We start from the raw sequence: 24117 nt of genomic DNA, 5'->3' as shown, positions 1-24117 counted from the left end.
CCGTAAGATTGAAAACAAGCCCCGAGATGTTGAATTATACGTCTTCCATTTTGTACTAGTTTACACACCAAATAATTGTTAGAAGAAGTAGAACCAATTGACAACTTTTTTTGATAAAGAACCAGTATAAGAACTTATTCCACACCCACCTTTCTCTTCCTTTTGTGATAATATGCATGTTTCTTTCTCAGTGCTGCAAAGTTTTCTGAATGTACATAAAGATCAAAGTCTAACCAAGAATCAGGTTCCCTATTTAATAAAACGAAAAAGAAGGAATCAGCTTCCCTGTAAAAGAAGAAGCTGAAAAAACAGAGAGAAAAAAGATTAATCTTTATCGAATTTGCTTTTTCATTTGATTCCTCTTTTTTAAATAAAATTATTTCTCTTTGTTCCTTATTTACTCCCTCTCTTTGTTGTTTTGTTATTCTTTTTTATCAAACCAAATTTTGATTACGCAACAATCTTGAATTCTTGGTTCCGTTTCTCATAGTAAAACCAAACAGAGAGTTTTTCTGGCAACTTCTTCAACATCTTTGTTAAGGTGCTACTTCGTATACATACATTGTGGATGTAGTTCATAAATCTTTTATATAATTTCTTGTTCTTGAAATACTGCTGGTCAAATAAAAATAGCTCAGTTTCTTGTTCATTCTTATACTATAGGTTATATTTTCATTTGTTTTGTTTAATAACTTGTTTTAAAAAAATTAAAAGATTTTTTTAGATTTTTAAACTATGTTTCTGGACTAATTTTTCAATTTACATGATTAAATATATTCTGTATTTTTCCTGCAAACATTTGAATGAGTTCATGGAAACAGAACTAACTGTGCTTCTAGAATCTTATCAGTTTTATTTTTTGAGATTAAAAGAAAATTACTAAATACTACTTACTTAGGGTTTTGAATCAGTTCTGAGAAGATACATTAGTTCCCTAATCATTTTCTGAAACTAAAACACTTTTTTTATGGGAGACAGATAATCATTTGGTTCAAGGTAACCTAAAACCATGGCAAAAGATGGAGCTAAGAGCCAAGAAGATTACAAGCTCAAAGACATGAAACCAGACCTTGGAGAGAAATGGCCACACGGAGGACAACGTGGAGGAAGTGGATGGATAAGCAGCGAGCGAGTAGCAAGCACATACGACCTCGTCGAACAAATGTTTTATCTCTACGTCCGTGTGGTCAAAGCCAAAGACCTTCCTCCAAACCCTGTCACAAGCAAATGCGACCCTTACGTGGAAGTCAAGATAGGAAACTACAAAGGAAAGACAAAGCACTTCGAGAAAAGAACAAACCCTGAGTGGAACCAAGTCTTCGCCTTCTCGAAAGACAAGATCCAGTCCTCTACCGTTGAAGTGTTCGTGCGAGACAAGGAGATGGTTACAAGAGATGATTATATAGGGAAGGTTGTGTTTGATATGCATGAGATACCTACAAGAGTTCCGCCTGATAGTCCACTTGCGCCTCAATGGTATAGACTAGAAGCTCGTCGCGGTGAAGCCAAGAAGAGAGGAGAGGTTATGGTGGCGGTTTGGCTTGGGACGCAAGCTGATGAAGCGTTTCCTGATGCTTGGCATTCAGATGCTTCCTCTGTTCAAGGAGAAGGTGTGCAAAGCGTTAGGGCTAAGGTTTATGTATCTCCAAAACTGTGGTATCTCCGGGTTAATGTGATTGAGGCACAAGATGTTGAGCCTAGTGATAGGAGCCAACCGCCTCAAGCTTTTGTTAAGGTTCAAGTTGGGAACCAGATTCTGAAGACAAAGCTATGTCCTAACAAGACAACGAACCCTATGTGGAATGAAGATCTTGTCTTTGTAGCTGCTGAGCCGTTTGAAGAACAGTTCTTCTTGACGGTTGAGAACAAGGTTTCATCAGCTAAAGATGAAGTCATGGGGAGGCTGATCTCACCGTTGAATGCGTTTGAGAAAAGATTAGATCACAGAGCTGTTCACTCCAAATGGTACAATCTTGAGAAATTTGGGTTTGGTGCTTTGGAAGGAGACAAGAGACACGAGCTCAAGTTCTCTAGCCGCATTCACCTACGAGTTTGTCTCGAAGGAGGGTACCATGTAATGGACGAATCAACACTTTACATCAGTGACGTGAAACCCACGGCAAGGCAGCTATGGAAGAAACCTATTGGTATCCTTGAAGTAGGTATCTTGAGTGCTCAAGGCCTTTCACCGATGAAGACTAAAGACGGTAAAGCGACGACAGATCCTTACTGTGTCGCCAAGTACGGACAAAAGTGGGTCAGGACAAGAACCATCATCGAAAGCTTTAGCCCTAAATGGAATGAGCAGTACATGTGGGAAGTGTATGATCCTTGTACTGTTATTACACTTGGAGTGTTTGATAACTGTCATCTTGGTGGGAGTGAGAAGTCAAACAATGGAGCTAAAGTTGATGCAAGAATAGGGAAAGTGAGAATCAGACTATCAACCCTAGAGGCAGATAGAATCTACACTCACTCTTACCCTTTACTTGTGCTGCAAACAAAAGGGTTAAAGAAGATGGGAGAGGTACAACTAGCTGTGAGATTCACTTGTCTTTCTTTGGCTCATATGATGTATCTTTATGGCCACCCTCTCCTTCCAAAGATGCATTACCTTCACCCCTTCACTGTGAACCAGCTAGACAGTCTTAGATACCAAGCAATGAGCATTGTCGCGGCGCGGTTAGCCAGAGCAGAGCCTCCTCTGAGGAAAGAGATAGTAGAGTACATGCTTGATGTTGATTCACACATGTGGAGCATGAGGAGAAGCAAAGCTAACTTCTTCAGGATAGTCTCTGTGTTCTCAAGCTTGATTGCTATGAGCAAATGGCTTGGAGACGTCTGCTACTGGAAGAACCCTCTGACGACTATACTCTTCCATGTTCTCTTCTTTATACTGATTTGTTATCCAGAGCTGATCCTCCCAACAGCTTTCCTCTACATGTTCTTGATAGGTCTCTGGAGTTTCAGGTTCAGGCCGCGTCACCCTCCTCACATGGACACAAAGATCTCTTGGGCTGAAGCTGCTACAGCAGATGAGCTAGATGAGGAGTTTGATACTTTCCCGACATCAAAGGGGCAAGATGTCGTGAAGATGAGGTATGATAGGTTGAGAAGCGTTGCGGGTAGGATCCAGATGGTTGTTGGAGATATTGCAACGCAAGGGGAGAGGTTTCAAGCGTTGTTGAGTTGGAGAGATCCGCGTGCGACTTGCTTGTTTGTGATTACGTGTCTTGTGGCTGCGATGGTGTTGTATGTGACGCCTTTTAAGATCGTGGCTCTTGCGGCTGGGATGTATTGGATGAGGCATCCTAAGTTTAGGAGTAAGATGCCTTCTGCTCCAAGTAACTTCTTTAGGAAGTTGCCTTCTAAAGCAGATATGATGCTTTAAATAGTGCCAACTTCTGTATGACTCGAGGTCTTCTCTGTTTGGAACTTGTGTTTTTTGTTGTTGTTGTTCTTGTGAGTGTGTCTACTCTATTTATTATTGGGACCTTTATTATTTACTGCTTAGTTTATTACCATGGCATTTTGGATTTCTCGCATTGTATTCAATACTTGTATTCAGACTTTTGCCTCCTTATCAAAAAGATTTGATGTGAAAACTTATTATATTTTTGGTATTATCCTTCAATGTGTTGTTAAGCTTGGTCTAAAACCGGTCTAAAACCAAATTTAGTAGGACTTTCACCCCAAATTTATTGGGCCTAAACCCAAAATTAAATAGGCCTACTTATAGCTTGTTGATCAGCACCGTTTTGCTATGAGTTTAGTATAAAACCAAGTCTCTTGTTTCTTTACTTCGAGCGTGCATGCAAAACTTTTTAATAAAAAAAAAAGAAGCGGTCAGGGACACAACACAACACTACACACCTTTCGTCTCAGTGGCCCACACCAGGACAATGCACGGTGTAAATAGTCCAACAGTTAATTTTGTTTGAAAGTTTATAATATTCGATTGTTGGTGTAAATAGAATCAATCTAGTTTTTGTGGAGTAAAATAAATTCTTGTTTCGTTGTTTGACCATCGTTTAAAGTTTTTTTTAGACAAAAACAGCTGACAGCAAAGACATGAAAAGTAAAGATGAATGAGAAAGAGGCCGTTGAACCCAGAGCAAAACGGTACTGATCCCAAAGTCCCTGATTGTTTCCTACAAGACTCACCATTTGTCACCTTCCTAACTCGCCGATGCTTAATTTTGACCTAACTATTCCTCTTTCTTTCTGTCTCTCTGTCCTCATTCTTGCATGCAATCGCAAAGTTGTTGCCAGACTTCTCCTCTTACCTTTCACTTGTTTTTCATATTTTTATAAAAATAAGTCACTGTCTATGTTCTTGTGTTTGGAATCGAAGATCAAGTCTTGACTTTCACATGCTCAAAGAAGAATTAAAGGTATGAAATACTTTTCTATTATCATCTGCATCATAAAAGCATATTTATATGGACTGATATATTAAGTTTTGTAGAAAATATTATAAAAGAGGTCAAGCTGGCTAACTAATCAGCCTATTCTCTTGTTTTTCTCCTCATCAGTAGTATCATCCATCTTGGCGTGGACGGGCTAGCCAGAGAGAACTTAGAGCCTGAAGACGGTGGAAATACTCCGCAACGGCTAGAATACAACGTGCTTCTTGACGGGTCGTCAACAATTGGTTCAACCTATGGATCGTTTGGTGCCTCAGATTATCCGCCTGTGAGTTTTTAATGTATTAGTCAAAACTATACAAAGAAATAGAAAATGGAGCAATAGTAACAGCAAGATAAAATAATATGGAAAAAATTGCCTTCATGTTATTGACTAAGACTAATTAAGGGCAATGTATTGAATATGGACCATGACTATAATCTCATAACTTGGAAAATTAAGATATTAATGGAGTAGTTAATTAAAATTTTGTATTTTGAAGAAATTGAATCATCAATCAAATGATTAGTCTCCATGACCTAACATTATATGGTTGAATGGCGACTAATGAATGCCGATTATTCAACATGTTGATCGAACAAAAATCAAAGCTTGTGCTACGTTGATAAAAACACGAAACTGAATTTTTAACCGAAAAAAAAACACGACACTGAATTGTCAAGTGGAACCGTGAATTCCATATCTCGGCCCCACGCCATGCTTCATAATACAACTACTTTTTGATTATTAACTAGATAATTAGCTTATGATATATCTAGAAATGCATACCATACCAGTAATGTAATGTAAAGGAAACTTTCGAAAACGAGTGTTTTAGGAGGATGAGATACTGGGGACGGTTACGTCCATGACATCATGGCGTTATGGGCTCCAAGCAATCCATGTTTCCATTTGATGTGATATATGTATATGCTTTTGGACTATATAAGTGAATATACAAATACATACATTCTTAAGTGCTAAAAAAATATATTAAAAATACATACATTCATGGTGGCAGTTGTCACGTCCGTTTTTAGAAGTTTGTATCACTTATCCTATTTCAGTAATCTAGCTCCATATTTACAACCTCTTTAGGAATTGGACCTTTTTCTTTTTTTTTTTTTTTTAAATATTTGGAGATGAAATTTTTTTAAGCGTGTAGCTAAACACGAACGAACACATAAAAAAAAAGAAATTATTAAATGAAAGATGCCAATTTGTATATGCATGGATGTTATACAGTATTATACTAATTGTCCAGTTACATATAGAACATTATATATGTATATGGGCTGTCACTTTTATAGCTTATACAAGCATATCTATAATTTGTTTTCATAAACTTGCATGTTCTAAACTAGTAAACAATTAAGGGAATTAATATTAAATTAAATAAACTTGATCTGCTAAGTAAAGCAACCCGACCAAGTTGATACAAGATAAGTGTTTGTTAGACACCTACCTACATAATGTCGGAATCAAGATGCCAAATACTTTTCATTTCTCATATACACACATAAAGATATATATAGTTAATAAGTTTGCAAATTAGTTTGAATGTTCTCCTATAGTAATATTCTTCCAAACAAAAATCAACCACTATAATTACGAATATCCTCTCTAACCAATAAAGACCGACGACGGTACGCATATATAATATATATGAGTTGAACACAAACATATAAATATCCATATAATTGTAGATAGCGTGTTATAACTACCAAAATATATATGAATATATGATAGTGTTTAATAAGGAGTAGTTCAATAATCGAAATATGTAATCCTAGTCTGATTAGGACCACAGCCCTCGCTCCTCAGGGTCCACTTGAATATCATCTCTATATATATTTGATATATAAAGATTGGTATACGTATATAGTTTCGTGTAAACTTCAGTTTTAAATAAAAAGAAATGGATTAGAGGGTACCTGAAGAACGAAGCCCTCTAGAGCAGAGAGTTTGTTGAGAGCTAAGGACATGTGTGACATAAAATTGGATAGATGAGGAGGAAATTGTGCAGAGGCAGGCGGAAGAGAGTCGGATACAATACTATCGGAAAGCGACTGATTCAATGCCTCAAGACCTTGTGAGAGTGCCTCTTCTGCCTCGTGTGTGGACTGTTGCAGCCCACAAATCCCAACTATTTGTTGCTCTGTCAATTGTTCTATCTGATTCACAATCACCTGCAAGCGTTTTACATTAATTAATCCACACATAAATATAATATATATTTACAAGGTTAGGAGAAAAATATGAGAACGTACGGTCGTAATAGATGATGCACGCATAAAAACGTTGATGCATTAAATGTTTAGTGTACATGCAAAAGTTACTACCTACACCCAAAATCTCTTATTTGTATTCTGTTTTCACTAAAAAGGACATAAAGATTAAAGCATTGCTTTTTTTTTTTTTGTAATTGTTGTCTCTGTTAAATTTCATGGTGCTTTTTCGTTATATCTCTCTATTATATGGTCCATATATCGAAAAAACAGACAGGCACTTTCTTTTTACATTATGCCAAAACCTAACCTTTTCTAGAAATACTTCGCAATCACAAAACTGCACGCATTCTTCTCTTCTTTTTATTTTTTATAAATATTTTTTTGTAACCCTTACTATTTTTCTTAATATAAGGACATGTATACTGTATAAACATATATGTTGGCTCAATGGCTTTAAACATCTACTGTCAACCCCATGCAATGTTATATATACCTCGTCGGCTCGTCCAACAAAATCACTATACTCTTGTGTCTTTTATGTTTTATCTATTATTACTATAACTTACCGTCTTGAAAACAAAGACCAAAACTTGTAAAAATAAACTGGAGAAAAACAAAAATTTATATTAATTGTATAAAGTTGTAAGTACTAAATCCTTTCAACATGTCTTTAAAAATAATAAATGTCACTATTTTAGTCATAATAATATATTTCTGCAACAAGTATCCACATTATTTGATTATGTTCAATGACTGAATTCTGGAATGTGGATTAATCTAGTGTATAAGATATGATTTAATATAGCCAGTCTTTCAGTAAAAATCAAAAATTTAGGATTATCTAATGATCCACATTGATTAGTTTACATCATGACTAATTTAGACACATCCTACTAAACGATAGCTAAATTTATGATTATCTTAAGTTGTGTGGGGGTGTACACACAAGTAGAAGGAAATAATAAAATGTATAAGAAAACATACTGACATATATAAAATATAATTGATTTTGTGTAAACAAAGACGAGATTTACCTTAATGATCTCAGATGGGCGGAAACCTCCCATCCACAAGAAGCAACGTTCGGCTGGAGTTTTCCAAGCGCCAGAGATAAGGTGGAACACATCGGTCTTAGCGACCATGGCCTTGAGGTTAATCAAATGGTCATAGTGAGCTAAACAATTGTCTACAAACATCCTAAGCTCGTTCTCGGCCAAGTGCTCTTGTGTAGCCATCCTTAGTTCGGTTAACAGCCTCTGCTGCTCCTCTAGCCACCTCGTGTATTCCATATCAAACACCGCTGCTTCTGCTTCACGTTGCACTTACTCAATTATTCTCATTTTCTGTTCACGAAATCTATGGTTTTTAATTCAGTCATGTACATGCATGAAACTGTTACGTACCAGAGCTGGTGTTGCCGGGACCAGTGGGTAGTCCGCCTTGCTGTTGATCTCCTCCTATAAGAGACCCTCCGAAAAATACGCCCTAATTAACCATCAGAAATCAAAATAGTAAATTGTAGACTCTTGGTGAAATAGATAACTTTAAAGACATGTAAGACTGTTTACTTGGGATCTGGCCCGTTGAATCTCTTGTTCTAGTTGGCTTAGCTTGATCCTACATGACTCAAGTTGCTGAACATAAGCCTGTCATAATTTACCAACATACACAACGTTAGTATATCATTCTTTTATAATAAATTTTTTTTTTTTTTTGCATAACGTATTCTCATGGAGTGTATATATGCTGACTTTTTTTCGTAATCTGCTTTTCCTTGCTGCTTCTCTGTTCTGTGCTAGTCTTCTCAATGTCTGTTGAAATTTTAAATTAATAAACATGACGAGAAAAAACTATCAAAAACAAAAATGTAAAAAGAAATGTTTTGATCTTGTTCATATATGACAACACTCACCTTAGGGTCTGATGACTTTGGTATGTCATAGTCCGATGAGGCAGGGCCCTTGCGGTTCCCTTCTTTCTGCCATAACATTTCAAAATGACTCATTAACTTATAAAATGACTTGAACAAGTCTAAGATTAAATTCCATTTATAAATCAACAAGGCAACTATAACTTTATAAAAAAAAAGATAGAGACCTTAATTGATTTAGAAGGCTGAGGAAGTTGAAACTGAGAATGATTGGCCAAGTCCATTGACGGCTCAGAAGATGGTCGAGTTGAACTACCAGGTGCAGCCAATCTTGTATTATCGGTCTTACCAAACACATTATAAACAAAATAATCAAAATCAGTACTCATTAGAAAAATGAGAAACGTATAATAATTGGTCTGACTTGATATTATAGGATATAGCTAGTAGTTGCGCTGACATTATATTAAAGTAGAAACAAAAACCAACTAAAATTGGCATATACAGAAATATATAGTAATATTTATTACATTGGGTGTAGAAGAAGGAGGTGGCTCTATGTGCATCGGTTGAGATGGAAAGATGTTAAGCGTCGATGTTGGAGGTCTCATCGCCAAATTATCTGCCATAAGATGCATAGATAAGTCATGTGATGTATGTGAAAATGGTCATGTTTTTTTTTTTTTTTTTTTTTGAAACACAGTGAAAATGGTCATGTTATGTATATAAATATGTGAATGGACTAGTTCTAATAAGAAGGAAATGGAGAGAGAGAAAGGGTTTAAAGAAGAGTCTGAAGTATATAGAGATATGGTCCGAAAAGAGAGGATTTGGTCAAAGCTGAAAGTAGAGTACTGATGGCAGAAGAAAGATTGAAATCTGTTTGACATGTTTTTGCTGTGACTCTCTCTCTCTCTCAACAAGGGAATCTTCCTAATCTGCTAAAACAAAAACCAAACCCCTATTCCCAAAAAGGAAATGGGAAAGAGAGAGAAATAGCATACGGGTTGTGTGATGATGAGGTAAAGGAGCAGTTGATGAAGGATCATGATGTCCTTGTCCATCAAGATAGAGGAAGAGTGATGGGTCTATCTCTCCAAGATCATATCCATCTTTGTTCCTGAACATATTCACACACACAAAGCAAAGCTCTTAATTAACATGGGATCATCAATTCAAAAGGTTTATGACTTTAGGTCTAAAAGACACTTAAATTACATGAAGTTTCCATTGGAAGACGTGGCCGAGGCTGATGATAACTGTTGATGATGATTCTGGTGATGACCTTGCATTTGATGATGGTGATGGTTGAAGTCTGTGGATGCTGTTTGAACGAGTGTGATAGTAACAGCAGAAAGATGATGATAGATCTCCTATGTTGGTCTTCACCTGAGGCAGCAAGCTTATGATGACGGTGGCTTCGATCACTAGGTGATATGTTCTTATAGCTGTTCTTCTATATAACTATTATTTTTCTTTCTCTATATTCTTGAAAAGAGATAGAGATTATGTAACGGAGCATTTAAAGCTACTTTTGGTATTTTCAGAAAGAGAGAGAGAGAGGAGGTCGGCTATATTGAAGTGGAGAGGGTTCAAGACTTGAGGATATTGGAGAAAATGGAGTTTGTAGAGAAGAAGCAAAATGATATTTATTTTCTTATTATTATAGTTTGTAAAGTTTCGTCTACCTTAAAATATGAGAAGACGACTTTGTTTTTTTCCTGTGTAAACCCAAGAAAAATATTCTGATAAAGCGGTCAAGAACATGTCTTTTTCCATCTCTTTCTCCCTCTAGAAAAATTGCTGCTAACAAACTTGTATAAATAGTTTTTGTTTGATTTCTAAATTATTATTTTATATTCTCATATATATTGTTCAACTATATTCTTCAAATATTATATCTGTATTTCTTTCAAGAATACTAATATAGTTTTCGGTTCCATCATGTATCATATTATTTGAAAATTAATACACTAATAATTAATGATCAGTTTACGGGTTTGGAATTGATAACCACTGAAATCTGAAAAATGATTTAATTTTTTTTTTTGTTTCATATTATACACCAACTGTTCCATTGAAGTTTGTTTGATGGATACTATTACTATATACTAGATTTTTTAACCGCGCTACGCGCGGATAAGATATTATATGTATTTCACAATTCTAAAAAATAATGTATAATATTGTATTATATTATTTAAAGAATATAAAATAAGACTACATAACATAAATATATTTTTTATTTTTTCTTTGTGAAAATCATTATGTTGTTTGATTGTTGTACTTAATTCACATATTTGCATAGATATTTGTGATAGATGAATAACTATATTCTTATTATCAGTAAATAATATATATTTATTATATAATATAAGAAAAATGAAATTATTTACTTTTTAACAAACTTGTCTCATGTTGGGGACTCGGTTATAGACATATCATATTCGAATGAAACATTTTTACACTTATCAATCTTCTTAACAATTAAGAAACAAATCTGAATATCAAAACAATATCTCATACGATCTCTTTGTGGAATAACTGCTCTGAAGAAATTGAATTTATGCATCAAAAAAGACTGGAAATAGATGTGCATATGTGTTATCTAAGTCAGCTTTAAAAAAAACTATTTATAGTTCATATATAATTTATGTCCATCCTATTTTTTTGTCCATCATTTCTTAAACATCTTGAAATAAGTAATGCTAATTAATAATAAACTTTTTGCTCACAAAATAAAAATCAAATTTGTTTAATTATCGCTTAATTTGTCTAACTGATATATGTATTTCTCAATTCTAAAAAAATAATGTATAATATTGCATTACATTATTTAAAGAATATAAAATATGACTACATAACATAAATATACTTTTTAAATTTTCTTTATGAAAATCATTATGTTGTTTGATTGTTGTACTTGATTCACATATTTGCATAGATATTTGTGATAGAAGAATAACTATATTTTTATTATCAGTAAATAATATATATTGATTATATAATATAAGAAAAATAAAATTATTTACTTTTTAAACAAACTTGTTTCATGTTGGGGACTCGGTTATAGACATATCATATTCGAAGGAGACATTTTTACAGTTATCAATCTTCTTAACATTGAAAAAACAAATCTACATATCAAAACAATATCTCATATGATCTACTTGTGGAATAACTACTCTGAAGAAATTGAATTTAGGCATCAAAAAGGACTGGAAATGGATATGCAGATATGTTATCTAAGTCTGCTTCACAAAGTACTATTCATAGTTCATATATCATTAATGTCCATCCTATTTTTTTGTCCACCATTTCTTAAACATCTTGAAATAACTGATGCTAATTAATAACAAACTTTTGCTGGAAAAAAAAATCAAATTTGTATTATTATCACTTAAATATTTTATTAATATGGTCTAAGAAGCTTTTAAGTGATATCATAGTTTAATTTATTAGTTTTTTTGTTACTTTTTAGAGGTTTTTGTATTTAAGATTTTTTTTCATATTAAACTTCTATTTCTTTCACAGAATTGATATATATATATATCATAAAAATTACCATCAAATCAGTTTTACTTATTTATTATTTTGTTTGAACGAAAATACACTTTTTAAATAATTTAATTTAAAATAAAATTATATATTAATTTGCTGTATTTTAACAATTTCATTGATTTAATTAATTTGCTTTGGTGGATAACTTAAAAAGTTTTCATATGAATCTGGGAAAGCAAGCTTATGTTGTTATATTATATTTATTTTGTGTATATAGAATCTATATATAATGTTAGTTTAATAAAGAAAGAACATTATTTTTTTTGTAACTTCAAAAAGATACATTATTACAATTTGAAATGAATCAAAATTGAATAAAATGGTAATTAAATATTTGTAAATCTAATTGTTTAGTTGGATTCTCATGAAAAAAAAAATCGATTGGTTAAACAAATGTTTTAAAAAAAATTTGTGGTATTTTTTTGTCTATAAATTATAAAATTTATTGAATTAATATATTTAATTATTGCATCCTTAAATAATATTTTATTAAGACATTAGAAAAATATGTTTTGAGTTGTTTTGTCAAATTGTACAAAAATCTATGCTTTTTCATATTTGTAACTTCAAAAAGATACATTATGAGAATTTGAAATTAATCAAAATTGAATAAAATGGTAATTAAATATTTGTAAATCTAATTATTATTTTTATCTTGTTTAGTTGGATTCTCATGAAAAAAATCGATAGGTTAAACAAATGTTTCAAAATTTGTTGTGTTATTGTTTTGTCTATAAATTATAAAATTTATTGAATTAATATATTTAATTATTACACCCTTAAATAATATTTTATTAAGACATTAGAGAAGTATATTTTAATTGTTTCCTATGCTTTTTCATATTTGTCACGAAAATTTATATGTTAAACTTACTTTTACAAAATTCTTAACTTTGTCACGAAAACAAAAATCTATGATTTTTCATATTTGTCAACGTTCTCACACTTTCTAAGAATATATTAGCTTAGTCACTTACTTATTTTTTTTTTTCAAAACAAAGTATCGGAGTCTTGAAAGTTGAATTCATATTATTGTAAATGTACATAAGAGTTTGTGATTATATACTTAGTGGTTCTTGTATATGTGTCCAAGAATGTTTCAATGGCTTAGTGGTAACTGTCCTATATATATATCATACTAACTCGGGTTCGATTCTCACCTTTGCATTGTTTTTTTTTATTTTTTACGAAAAGTAAATGAGATGACATGGCAATTTCGGGTTCTCTGATTGGTTGATTTTTCTATCCTATGTGGACACCCTCTCCATGGCTTATATCCCCCTTTTAGTATAGTATAGATGGTCTAAGCTTGGTTTTACTATAAAATTATTGGTCTGATAAAGAGATCTAACCAACCAAAGTAACAATGTTTTAAAAGTGAATCCTTTTCGATCATTAGATATATAAATGTGTATATATTTATAAATATTTTTTTAACAAAAAATCATATTTCATGATGCATAAAACATAATGTTCATAAACATTAAACTTTAAAAAAAAAAAAAATAGTGGATCAGTAAATCAACAAATCCGTTAAAATCACAAATAAATTTAATCAGCCACGAACCGGGGTAAATTGGTTCGGTTAGCTCGCAAACCGGATTGAGTAAATTTGAATGGTTGATGCGTTTCTCTTCCGTCTTGAAGAGCAAATTCAATCCAGACTCCAAAAACCTTTTTGAGCTGAAAGACTTTGGTGCGTAGAAAGGTTATCTGAAAAACCTAAAATGCAGACACACGACGATGCTCGAAATCTTCCCCATCGACATGACATCACCTTCTCTCGTCTCGGCGGTAATGCAGAATCTCAAGTACGAGCACACGGAATGTTAATATGTTTCGCGTGTTCTACGTCTGAATTCGAATTTGTTTTCGAGATTGTAGTTTTAATTTGACTTCAATTTTGTTTTTTTTTTCTTTTGGATTCGAATAATGATTTGGTGGATTGGAGGAAGAAGGTGGCAGCGATGAGTCAAAATCTTGAAAGAGTTCTCATTTGTGCTTAAAGACATTGAAGGTAACTTTTGTCTGAAAATTGAATTTTCTTTGGTCAAAGAATTTTCTCTGTCTTAAACTTAAAGTGTTAGTCTTTGTTTTTGAAAAGGCCAAAGATTTATGATTTGCATCTTTGTGAACAGTAAACACCATAAGCATGCGTGAGTTGGCTCTCTGTCTGATGCTGATTAGTGATTTAGGATGCACACCGGTCGTTTTCTCATCCAAATGACCCTTCTTTTACTTCCAGTGATTGGTTGCTTAGAGGTCAAAAAGATCTGAGATTTCTTGGGATGAGTGTGTTGAAGCACCTGTGGTAGAAGAAAATAGCTGATTCAGCTTTGCTAGAATCAGGCCAGGAGAATCAGACACAGATGAGAGGTTCCACAACTCAAGTCTAAGGGAGTGGAGAAGAGAGGAAACAGAATATAGGAACAAGATCCTTGATGATTTGTATGGGGTACTTACTCTTATCCCTGACTATTTAATGCTCAGAGTAATCCTGGGGATGCTTGTTGACCGCGTTTAAACATGTGTTGTGGTTTCTCTTGTGTCAGGTTAAGGCATTTTTGAACCAGCGTTTGATAGAACTGAGACACGAAGATATCATATTTTCTGATATTTTCAGAATTGTGGTACGGATGCCTAGATAGAATTGTTTCCGAGCTAAAGGAGAAGAAGCACCATGAAGTGAAGTTAAGAGAGAGAGCTTGAAAGATCAGAATTCACTCTCTCTCCAATTTGGCTATAACAGGTAAACACATGTTAGTCTATCAGATAACTCTTTTTTTTTTCTGTGATATACTAAGAAACAAAGACTAGTTTTTTATCATCGTCACATATGCTAAGATCTATTCTTTTTTACAGTAAAAAATATGTGTATGAAGAAGAGATACAGAAAATGGTCAGTTGGAGAGGTGGGTGAAGGTAGGCGAGGAGGGGAAACGTGTGCGTGTTGAGTAGAAAGATTTACTAAAAGGGTCCACCTCGGTCTTCTCCGCTACACTGCTTGCTGCTTCCTTGTTCTGTTTCTGTATCAATCCAGTGAGTGCTTCCACTATTTCTGAAACCTCTGGTCTAAACTCCTCTGCCTGCTTGTTGGAAGAATGATTTAGCTATTGTATTTGCAAGTGAAGAATCTACTGACAGTTACCTGAGTGCATAGAGAGATAATGAATGCGTAATGTGAGGCGACTCTTATGGAGAATGTGCCGACTATGCCTTGATCAATCATATGTTCTAAGCTTCTCTTATCATGAAGTCTGGTTGATGCCCATTTCACCAGTAGCTGTTCTCCTTGGGGGCGTGAGCTGCAAATAATTTTCTTAAGCTTGTCTATTGCAACCGAGCAAGTATGTGAAAGGCTTGTGAGTACCTGTCAAATGCTTTACTTCCTGTTAACAGTTCCAAGAGTAGCACACCCAGTGCATAAGTGTCGCTCTTTGTGCCGCTGCTTCCTGGCTGTCCATGTTCTGGTGCTATGTAGCCAGTGTTTTGTATGGCTATCTCTGAAGCCTGCTTCAGACATTAGGTATCAAGTCAAAGAACAAAGCGAGATAGAATGTAACGTTCTTCACTTACCCGAAGCTTGACACTGTTGCTTGTGAGTGGCCTTAAACTAGCAAGCCCACAGTCAGCAATCCGAGGCGTGAGTTCTTCGTCTAGTAAGATGTTTGTTGCTTTCAGGTCGCTATGGGCAATAGGAGGGCTAAACGAGGAGTGCAAATAGCTGAAAATTTTGATTCACCAGATAGTGAGTGATGTACCAAAATGAGTAAGCTATTATATATGTTTGAGAAGATCAGGATACTTACTCCAGAGCTCGGGCAACTCCGATAGCAATGTGGAGACGGAATCCCCAAGAAAGTGGCTTGTATACATCATCATGCATAGCATTGTACAGCGACAAATGCCCGGCATACTCATAGACAAGAAGATGCTTCCCATTATCAATGCAGAAACCGAGAAGTGTCACAATGTTTGGGTGTCTTAGTTTGGAGGCTGTTTGGAGAAGTTCAGTAAATTTTTCCTCTTCATGTAAAGACAGCGAAGACATTGGGATGTTTCTCACAGCGGCCAACTGTTTTAAAGAAAAAACACCAGTGAATGACAATGGAAGTGAATTTTTGAAGAGAGAGAAGAGAAGTTATACTTGACCATCAGGCAACTTTGCTCTGTAAACAGAACCAAGAGGACCCTCTTCGAGTAGGTTTTCATCACTGAAACTGTTAGTTGCCAGTTCAAGCTCTGCAGCTGAGAAAAGCTTCGCGTATGCTGGATATTGGCATGTAGCAGAGAAGCTGTTTCGTCTTGCTGTTTTATCGGTTCTGACAGGTGGAGGAGGTATATGTCGCAGCTGAGGAACTGGCGGTGCAATAGAAAATTCTGTTAAATCTGAAGTTAAAAAAATCAGTCCTGAGGAATCAGAATGGCTATGGTGATAACCGATAATGAGGGGAGAGAAAGGTATAGATCACCTCGGTTTGTACTGACTGGAAGAGAGTATGTTGTGCTATTGCTGCTTCTTTGACTAGCTGCAAGGTTCTGTGAACGTCGATGATGACTCATTCGAACTGCAAAAACTGCAAAGAAAGTTCCAAGCAAAGCCAGTCCGCCAACCAGCAAAACAATACTCACTGCTCCTAATCCCTTCTTCTTCTTTCTGACCTTCTGAGGTCTGGGAAAGTCCAAGATGGCACTTGACTGAGTAGTTGGATAGCCACGAGCATTCTGAATCATCGGTACAACATCCAGAGGGAACTTCCACGGTTTATAGTTGGGCTCTACGTGAAACTTGTTTCCCCATATCCTGCTCAGCAAACACCATTGATTATCCCCAGTCTTAGGTGTCTTGAGCCAATTTTTTGAGAAGAGGGGAGAGTAGTAACTCACCACAGATGAGGAATGGACTGAAAGCTACTAGGGAAGATACCACTGAACTGGTTATCTTCGATATTCCTGAAGACATGTGCAACAACGAAGCGTTTTTGAGATCATCAACATAAAGGATGCTCATTGAAATGCAAAATCAAAGCACAGAGAGAGAGAGAGTTAGCTACAGGTCAGTTAAAGGAAGATCCGCGAGGTAGATGATTGATCCTGTAAACCTGTTGTGCTGGAGGTACCTGTAGTTTTGTTATTAGGTTACACCTACGTGCACAGAGCTGATTGCAGATAAAGATTTCGAGATAACTTACAATGAGTTCAGATTCATCAGAGTTCCAAAAGAGCTCGGTAAATCTCCCGTCAAGTTGTTGAATGAGAGATCCCTGGCAAAGTCAAGATAATTTGAAGAATGAATGGAGCATCTTGCATCTACATATCACGATGAAAGGCTAACTGAAGACTCACATTTCTTTAATCTGTAACCCGGAAAACACATTTGCTAGAGGTCCAGATAATGAATTATGGCTCAGGTTCCTAGAGACAGAGCAAGCCATTACTTAACAAATCAGGAGAAAGGAAGGTTAGTTTGTTATAAGCCATTTGGAATAAGCTACTTACAGGAAGAGGAGAGATGTCATGAGAGGTAACGAAAAGAGGAGACTCTGAGTCAGATTGTTATAAGCCATGTTTCTGTAATCAAACAAACAAAGGAGAAAATCTCCTGAACTGCACTCTGCTGGTGTAAGCTTTAAATAATGAATGAACAACGCTTACAAATGGGTAGCGTTTGGAGGCAAGCCAAAAGGAATGTCACCTTGGAGGTTATTGAAGCTAACATCCCTATCACAAAGAAAAGTGATTCAGTCTCATGATGGAGTTAGCATGAAGAAGAGGAAACTTTGCTTTACATATTCTTTAAACTGTGGAGACGGTGAAGGTTGTTTCCAAGACTTCCCAAAAGACTAAGCCCTCGTAGCTGCCTGCGAGATCATATGAATCAGATTGTTTTTGTTCGCAACTATGATAATAATACTGTGGGGAGAGAATTTACAAGGCTACTATAGACGATCCAGAACAGTAAACTCCCATCCAGAGTTCTCCGCATGGATCTCCTCCTCCCTCGAATCTCCATCCTCTCAGCTGCTGTGGATTGTTTAAAGACTTGTGGAGATCTTCAAGAGCCGAAACTAACGAAGAAACAAGTAACGTCAAAGGATCTAAGCAACGCGATTTAAACCCCAAGAATCAGGTGAGAATCTGGATAATTACCTTCGAGTGGATTAGTATAGGTCTCAGCTAGCGTAAACAGCATCACCGTGGAGATAACTGCAGCGAGGTAACGCGATTGCTGTTTGGTTGTCATCTCTAGGAAGGTAAGAGACGATAGAGAGAGTGTATGAGTAGGGATGCTGCAGAGCACTGATAGTGTTTTCTGATTTTCTCGCAGTTTCTCTCGCTTTCCGGGAAAGTTTCGGAGGAGAGAAAGATCAAAACAGAGCGGAAGCGTAAAACGCGCGAAGATTCCACGTCAGCAAAAGCGGTTATGGACGTTGGAGTCAACAAGTCAACTAGTCATACCGTATACGGGCCTCGCTATGCCACGTGGTGGCCGTATTTTTCAGCTAATGTGAGATAATTTTCATAAGCGATCCTTTAGTTAAATTTTTTTATGATTTATTTGCTAGTATATAATTACGTACTTGCGATAATATCTAGCTTAATCTAAACCATCAAAAATGATCATAGCTCATTGGAATGAGCATGAAATGGATGGACCACTTATCAACCACTTCCAGGTGCGGGCACAAAGCCAATGGTACGTGGTCCCGTGCCCCGTCTTATTTTTAACTTTTCCTATAGTAATTAGTATAAAATCTGATGAATGTCACACTTGGAAAATTAAACATAATGTAAGAAGGTCATGTGCCCCATTTAAATATAGTCCTAGATGGCTAGATCCGCTCCCGACCACTTCCATGCATAGATTTTATGCAGCAGGATTGAGGTGTTTTTACCTTCCTTTCATCCTGCTTTTGTAAACATCGTCAAACATATCAAAAGCCCACTTGCTATTATGAGCTGATGATCTTCATTTTTCAAAATAGTTATGTGCAGTTTCTTGTGTTTACGTAATAGTCTACTAGAGTAATCGAGTTTTGGGAAGAAGAAAAAAGATGAACGAATTAAATTGAATATTCAAAGTAGAATATATTAAAAAGCATAAAACGTGGGGTTGCTCATGCACAATGGTAAAAGTAGCGTTACTAATTTAAGAAGCTATCTCTTTGTATGAGTTCTTTTAAAACAAATAGATAATTAAGAATAATCTCACACATCTACTAGTCTATGACTAAGACGTACCCCATCACACACCACTTGCACACATAAAGTACCTGATTCTGTTTCCAAGTGTTAGTGTGTGCAGTGCCGTTTCTAGGGGTAAGCAAGTGGGGCACACGTCCAGGGCCCACCTTTAAAACAAATAAATTTAGTAATAAAAAGGGCCTAAATTTTTGTTGTATTTTTACAATAAGGGCCCAAAATTTTATATATAATCAATTATATTGCATATAAATTAAATTTATCCAAGGGTCCAATATGAAGTTGAGCCGGGTCTGAGTGTGTGTAGCACTTTGGACATTCTCTTGTCGCCACTCTTATAACTTCATACCACTTTGAATAGAGTAGAATACATGCTTTAGGCCTTTTTTTATTTAGCCAATCTCTCGTTGTTCAACTTATCTTTGATTGGAAATGAGTGTCTTCATAACTTGGTAGCATCATGGCTTCGGCGTCTTGTAACGAGAAAGGTGGAGGAGAGCGATCGAAAGCGGAGAGAGGCAACGATACTTCGGCGTTTGGTGACTTGAGAAGACTCTCTTTTGTTTTTTGCTGTTGTTCTATCATTAATTTCAATTGTTTCCCTTGTTCTTCGATCCTCACTTGTAGGTTTCGTTGAATCTATAAAAATAAAGTTAAGACACATGAATTAAGATGAGTGTTGGTAAAAAAGATGTATTTAGGCAGATAAGTATGAATAAATATAGCTCACTAGCGAAATAAATATATTGAAATTAAAGTGATTTAAGAGCCACAAAACGTTCAAACATTCAACTATAGTAATTAGAAAGAATTTATTATTTATATACATTATTTTTTTAAATACACTTTTGATGTAGTTTAACATATGTTTATAAAATGAAATCCTTATTAAAATGCAATTTTGAGGACATAATAAAATTGACGAGAGAAACCCTATTTAACCCCACAAATACTATACTGGGGGAACTGGGACAAGCATATGTTAAGTTATAAGTAACTGTTCTCGTTTTGTAACATACCTCTAGTTGTTCATGAAGATGTCTCTGAACATCAAGTTGAAGCTGGAGTGCCTCCTTAATCTGCACTCCACTGCCTCCACGATATCAAACAAAACAAAATGTAAATTAAAATCAATAACAGCTCATTATTTATTGTTTCTGAATAATGTTAATCGTATCTCGTTGTTATTGCTCCCGTAAGGCATGATGTCATCAAGTATGTCATGAACTTTGGACTTATGTGGAGGAAAAATAGATCGAGGGCTATTTAGTAATAAATAATATTATTTTTTTCAACCTAAAACCTAAGGAGAAATAAAACATACGTTTTCGTGTCAAGCTGAGACAACTCTTTGGAACAAGATCTCTTCTCAAACTTGCCTGCAACAACATAAACTCATCGATTTGCATTATTTCCAATTTATTAATGGATATATAGTCACTGTATTACTCAGTTTACCTTCTCGAGGATCAGGGATGTATTTCGCAATCCTATACTTCTGAAATATAACCCCAAGAACTATTGAATAAAATGATTTTTAAAACAAAACAAAAAAAATGAAAAGAGAGAAGAAGTAACGTTAACCTGTAAGTGGCTTTTAACATGAAATATTGTGAGTCCTTCAGAATCCATCAGCTTCAATATCGCTTTGGGTGTTGCCTCTGCATAGTTTTCCACCAGTTACACTTTTTAGTGACCCACCAAAGAAACAATGGCCCTTCTATCCGTAAACAAATATCAATTTATTTTTTCAAATAGTGCGGTTCGGATATTTGCTTCAAAGGATAAAGTTCATCAATCCACTCACAATGTTAAATGAGAGTGCACAATATGACTTTTGATCTCATGCAATCATCATAGCATCTATATGCTATGGTTAATACGTGACCGTCCATGATTCATATTCACATCAAAACATAACTTTATGCTAAAGCAAAGTTACTAGCTAGATCAAGTGATAGAGAACTAATGTTTAATTCCTCTAACTCTAAAGTTGAAGTACGTATCGCTAATGTTTCTAACTTACTATCAGCACCACCAAGGCGGTTTACACATTCCAAGAACTTGTCATGAAGGTCTTGAGTCCATCTTATCCGTGTCTTGTTCCCGGTAACCGTCCCATAGTTGCGAACCATGGACCCTCCATAGGTTGAGAAGGAAGGAGAAGAAAATCTTGAATGAGTTTGCTTAGGTTGATGATGTGATAATGAGAAACTCAGTTGTGTTACATTAGAATTACTATAGTTCCCCCTACATATTTCCTGCAAGCCATCAAGTAAAACCATGATGAATGTTAAAAAAAATATTTAAAAAAAAATTAAAGATTATAAGAAAAGAAAAATTAAAAGTAGTTTTGTGTGGCATACTTGTGGATCTTGACTTGCTCCAAAACAAAGCGAGTACGAGGCTGATGAAGCATTTGTTGCTGCAAAATCGTTGACGCATGATCTTTTATATAATGGCTTTAAATATTGATCCGGACTAGGTTGCATAGGAACCATCGATTGGGATTGGTCCAATGATGGAGGATCCGAGGATTGATGATCGTACGAATGAAGCGAGGGAGGATAGGGTTTTGAAGATGAACATTGTAAGGAGAAAGATTGATTAGCTATGCAATCGTATGGAGTAAAACCTGAAAACGTCTCGGTAGTCCATGGAGAGGTTTGACTGTAATGGATCGTATCCACGTCTTGTAAATTAAACGGCTGGGGCGGTTGCGGATGCAACTGTAGACGGCTTCCTTGTGAAGCGTTTGAGGATTCAAAGTTGTTATCCATTAAAGACCAAAGAGAGACCCGGGTTGCCTCTTTTGCATCAGAAACATATGATCTTGTTGCACGTTCGATGATATACTGAATAGAATGAAAATAAGTTTCGAGTAAACACAAAAATCGGAGGGATAACGATCGAAATGAAATCTATTGTGTTTTTTTTTTTGGTTTTCTGGAATCTCTTTGCATTCCTCCAAAGTCTTCAGGTGCAAGAGGGATTAGTATTGATATAGGCGATACCTTTTCTTTTAATTATTCTAAAAATGGATAGGAGTGCGCATTTTTTAACCATCCAATGGCCATAATTGCAAAAGTCCAAATATTCTTATTTCAAAAACAAATATTATAAGAAGTAATTTTAATTAAACTCCCACTTGCTTAGACTTGTCTTTATTCTTCTTCAATTGTGGAAGCATTTAAAAAGAGTTTGTTCATAAAAATAGTAAGAACGCACACGTAAAAAGACTTAAGTATTATTAATTCACTCTGAAACCCTAACTGATCCTGTTAACCCATGCATAGAGATACTCACTTAATGTTATATGCATAAAACATGAATGAATTCGAGATAGTTTGATGCCTTTAATTATTTATTCTTATAGAAACATCAGAAAAAGTTTGCAAATAAAAATAGTAAAACCACGGGGAACTCAATTACATTATTAATTCATTTTAAGCCCTATTCTCTGAAACAATGCATACACATATATTGCGCAAGGCCATTCTCTATGCTTCAGACTATTAGTCAGCAAAGCTCAGTTTCAGCTCAAGTTCAAACCAGAGAAGAAGCTCCCGCCAAAGTAAGACTTTCGCGTGAAGAAAAGGGAAAAGCAAAGGTGGTAGACGACAAACCTTTTGCCAGCTCAGCCTCCAGCTCTCGTGTTCAAGATCAACGGTCACAAAGAGACATCCTTTCCCAAAGCAAAGGTCACGACAAAACACAGAGCAAGGCTAGTACGGTTGGAGCGTTCAATGTAAAGCTGTCCAATGCATTCTCAGCCCTTGATGGAACTGATGAATCTTGATGTAGGGCTTTCACTCTCTTGTATAAAGACTGAAGCTTTGTAATGAAACAGCCAGCAGGCGAAATGAAATAAAGATTGAAACTTTATCTTCTTCTTGTGTGTTTTTGAGGTTGCTTTTACAGACTTGGATCAAACTTATAAAAACTATATATGTTCCATAGATTTAATTTGAATAGATGATTGATCCATGCGATGATGCGAGATTATTTCTTTGACCATCACAAAAGCACATACCTTACTGAGAAAAAATTAATCAGATACAAATAAGATTATTAATAAACAAAGAAAATAACCGAAGGACGATTCAGAAACATGTAGATACAGAGTGATTCAACATCCATGTCTCATTTGAAACAATTTCAACCAACAAAAAACGTAGTTTTTTTTCCAAACTCGCCAGAGACGCGACATGATAAATTTCAAAAACCAAGTGAGACCATCGTCAAGAAATTTAATGGTCGCCATCGTTTGTGTAGTTGATGCTTGTGATGTGATAAATAAAACACATATCATAAAACTAGGATAATGAACATTCAAAAACACTACTAAAAAGTTCATAATACATAGGGAGCATCCAAATTTTTGAATTTTAGTTTAATCGAAATAAAATTTCATATATATTATTGGATCTATGGTTGACAAATCTTTTTGAGGGATGTCTTGGTTTGAAACTTGAAATAAGTATTTAACACGACCACATTGACAGCTACAGATATTGATGTAACTATTTACTATATAACTCAATGCCCAATCAAAATAAAACTGCGTTTGTCAAATTAAAGGTAGATTGGGTTTGGGATACAGTTAAGACCATTGAACATAAATAATACTATACTATGAATTTTAAATTGTTCTACCCAAGATATGGGAGAATATATCTACATGAGCATCTTTTCTTTATAATGTGTCTATAACGACGATTCTCGCATACATTTTGTTTATTTTTTTACGAGCATGAATTTGATTGATGGTCTAAAAAAGTAAAAAGTCATATCGAATTATTCTGGATAGGGTGGATAAAAATGGCTTGCCATCTTGAAAATATG

At 35.1% G+C, this 24117-nt stretch overlaps 3 protein-coding genes and 2 long non-coding RNA genes across 21 annotated transcripts; 3 read left to right on the top strand and 2 right to left on the bottom strand.

Moving 5' to 3' along the window:
- The first annotated feature begins 284 nt into the window (after positions 1-284).
- LOC125592983 (FT-interacting protein 1) lies at positions 285-3626 on the top strand. Its single transcript, XM_048768761.1, has 2 exons — positions 285-541; positions 979-3626. Exon 2 carries the CDS (start codon positions 1010-1012, stop codon positions 3389-3391), a length of 2382 nt encoding a protein of 793 aa, XP_048624718.1. The 5' UTR covers positions 285-541; positions 979-1009; the 3' UTR covers positions 3392-3626.
- A 397-nt stretch (positions 3627-4023) lies between these two features.
- Positions 4024-10068, bottom strand: LOC106419453 (transcription factor TGA10). 3 transcript variants are annotated; one of them, XM_048768767.1, is made up of 11 exons: positions 9727-10068; positions 9513-9628; positions 9039-9130; positions 8736-8852; positions 8551-8616; positions 8390-8449; positions 8207-8284; positions 8042-8123; positions 7673-7947; positions 6342-6596; positions 4024-4693 (listed from the first exon to the last, which is right to left on the bottom strand). In XM_048768767.1, the coding sequence occupies exons 1-11, from the start codon at positions 9798-9800 to the stop codon at positions 4541-4543; spliced, it is 1368 nt and encodes a 455-aa protein (XP_048624724.1). In that variant the 5' UTR covers positions 9801-10068; the 3' UTR covers positions 4024-4540. The 3 variants fall into 3 exon arrangements, with proteins under 3 accessions (XP_048624724.1, XP_048624729.1, XP_048624731.1); XM_048768772.1 differs by having other exon boundaries at positions 7673-7944; positions 9727-10062; XM_048768774.1 differs by lacking the exons at positions 9513-9628; positions 9727-10068 and having other exon boundaries at positions 9039-9391.
- Positions 9800-10286, top strand: LOC125592995. Its single transcript, XR_007328857.1, has 2 exons — positions 9800-9939; positions 10056-10286. It is a non-coding gene; the product is annotated as an uncharacterized LOC125592995 (long non-coding RNA).
- Positions 10287-13656: 3370 nt separating this feature from the next.
- On the top strand, positions 13657-19932 carry LOC111204251. 15 transcript variants are annotated; one of them, XR_007328823.1, is made up of 8 exons: positions 13813-13863; positions 14028-14086; positions 14208-14225; positions 14315-14524; positions 14622-14818; positions 14932-18323; positions 18398-18577; positions 18697-19028. It is a non-coding gene; the product is annotated as an uncharacterized LOC111204251 (long non-coding RNA). The 15 variants fall into 15 exon arrangements; XR_007328837.1 differs by having other exon boundaries at positions 13849-13863; positions 14174-14225; XR_007328834.1 differs by having other exon boundaries at positions 13849-13863; positions 14025-14086.
- Positions 19122-22997, bottom strand: LOC125592973 (myb family transcription factor PHL5-like). The gene is made up of 7 exons (XM_048768723.1): positions 21639-22997; positions 21299-21533; positions 20857-20933; positions 20731-20770; positions 20597-20651; positions 20292-20361; positions 19122-19911 (listed from the first exon to the last, which is right to left on the bottom strand). Exons 1-7 carry the CDS (start codon positions 22050-22052, stop codon positions 19684-19686), a joined length of 1119 nt encoding a protein of 372 aa, XP_048624680.1. The 5' UTR covers positions 22053-22997; the 3' UTR covers positions 19122-19683.
- Positions 22998-24117: the final 1120 nt, after the last annotated feature.

This window comes from Brassica napus, chromosome A3 (assembly GCF_020379485.1).
Source record: "Brassica napus cultivar Da-Ae chromosome A3, Da-Ae, whole genome shotgun sequence".
Lineage (NCBI taxonomy): Eukaryota > Viridiplantae > Streptophyta > Magnoliopsida > Brassicales > Brassicaceae > Brassica > Brassica napus.
This window is presented reverse-complemented; position numbering and strand designations above follow the sequence as displayed.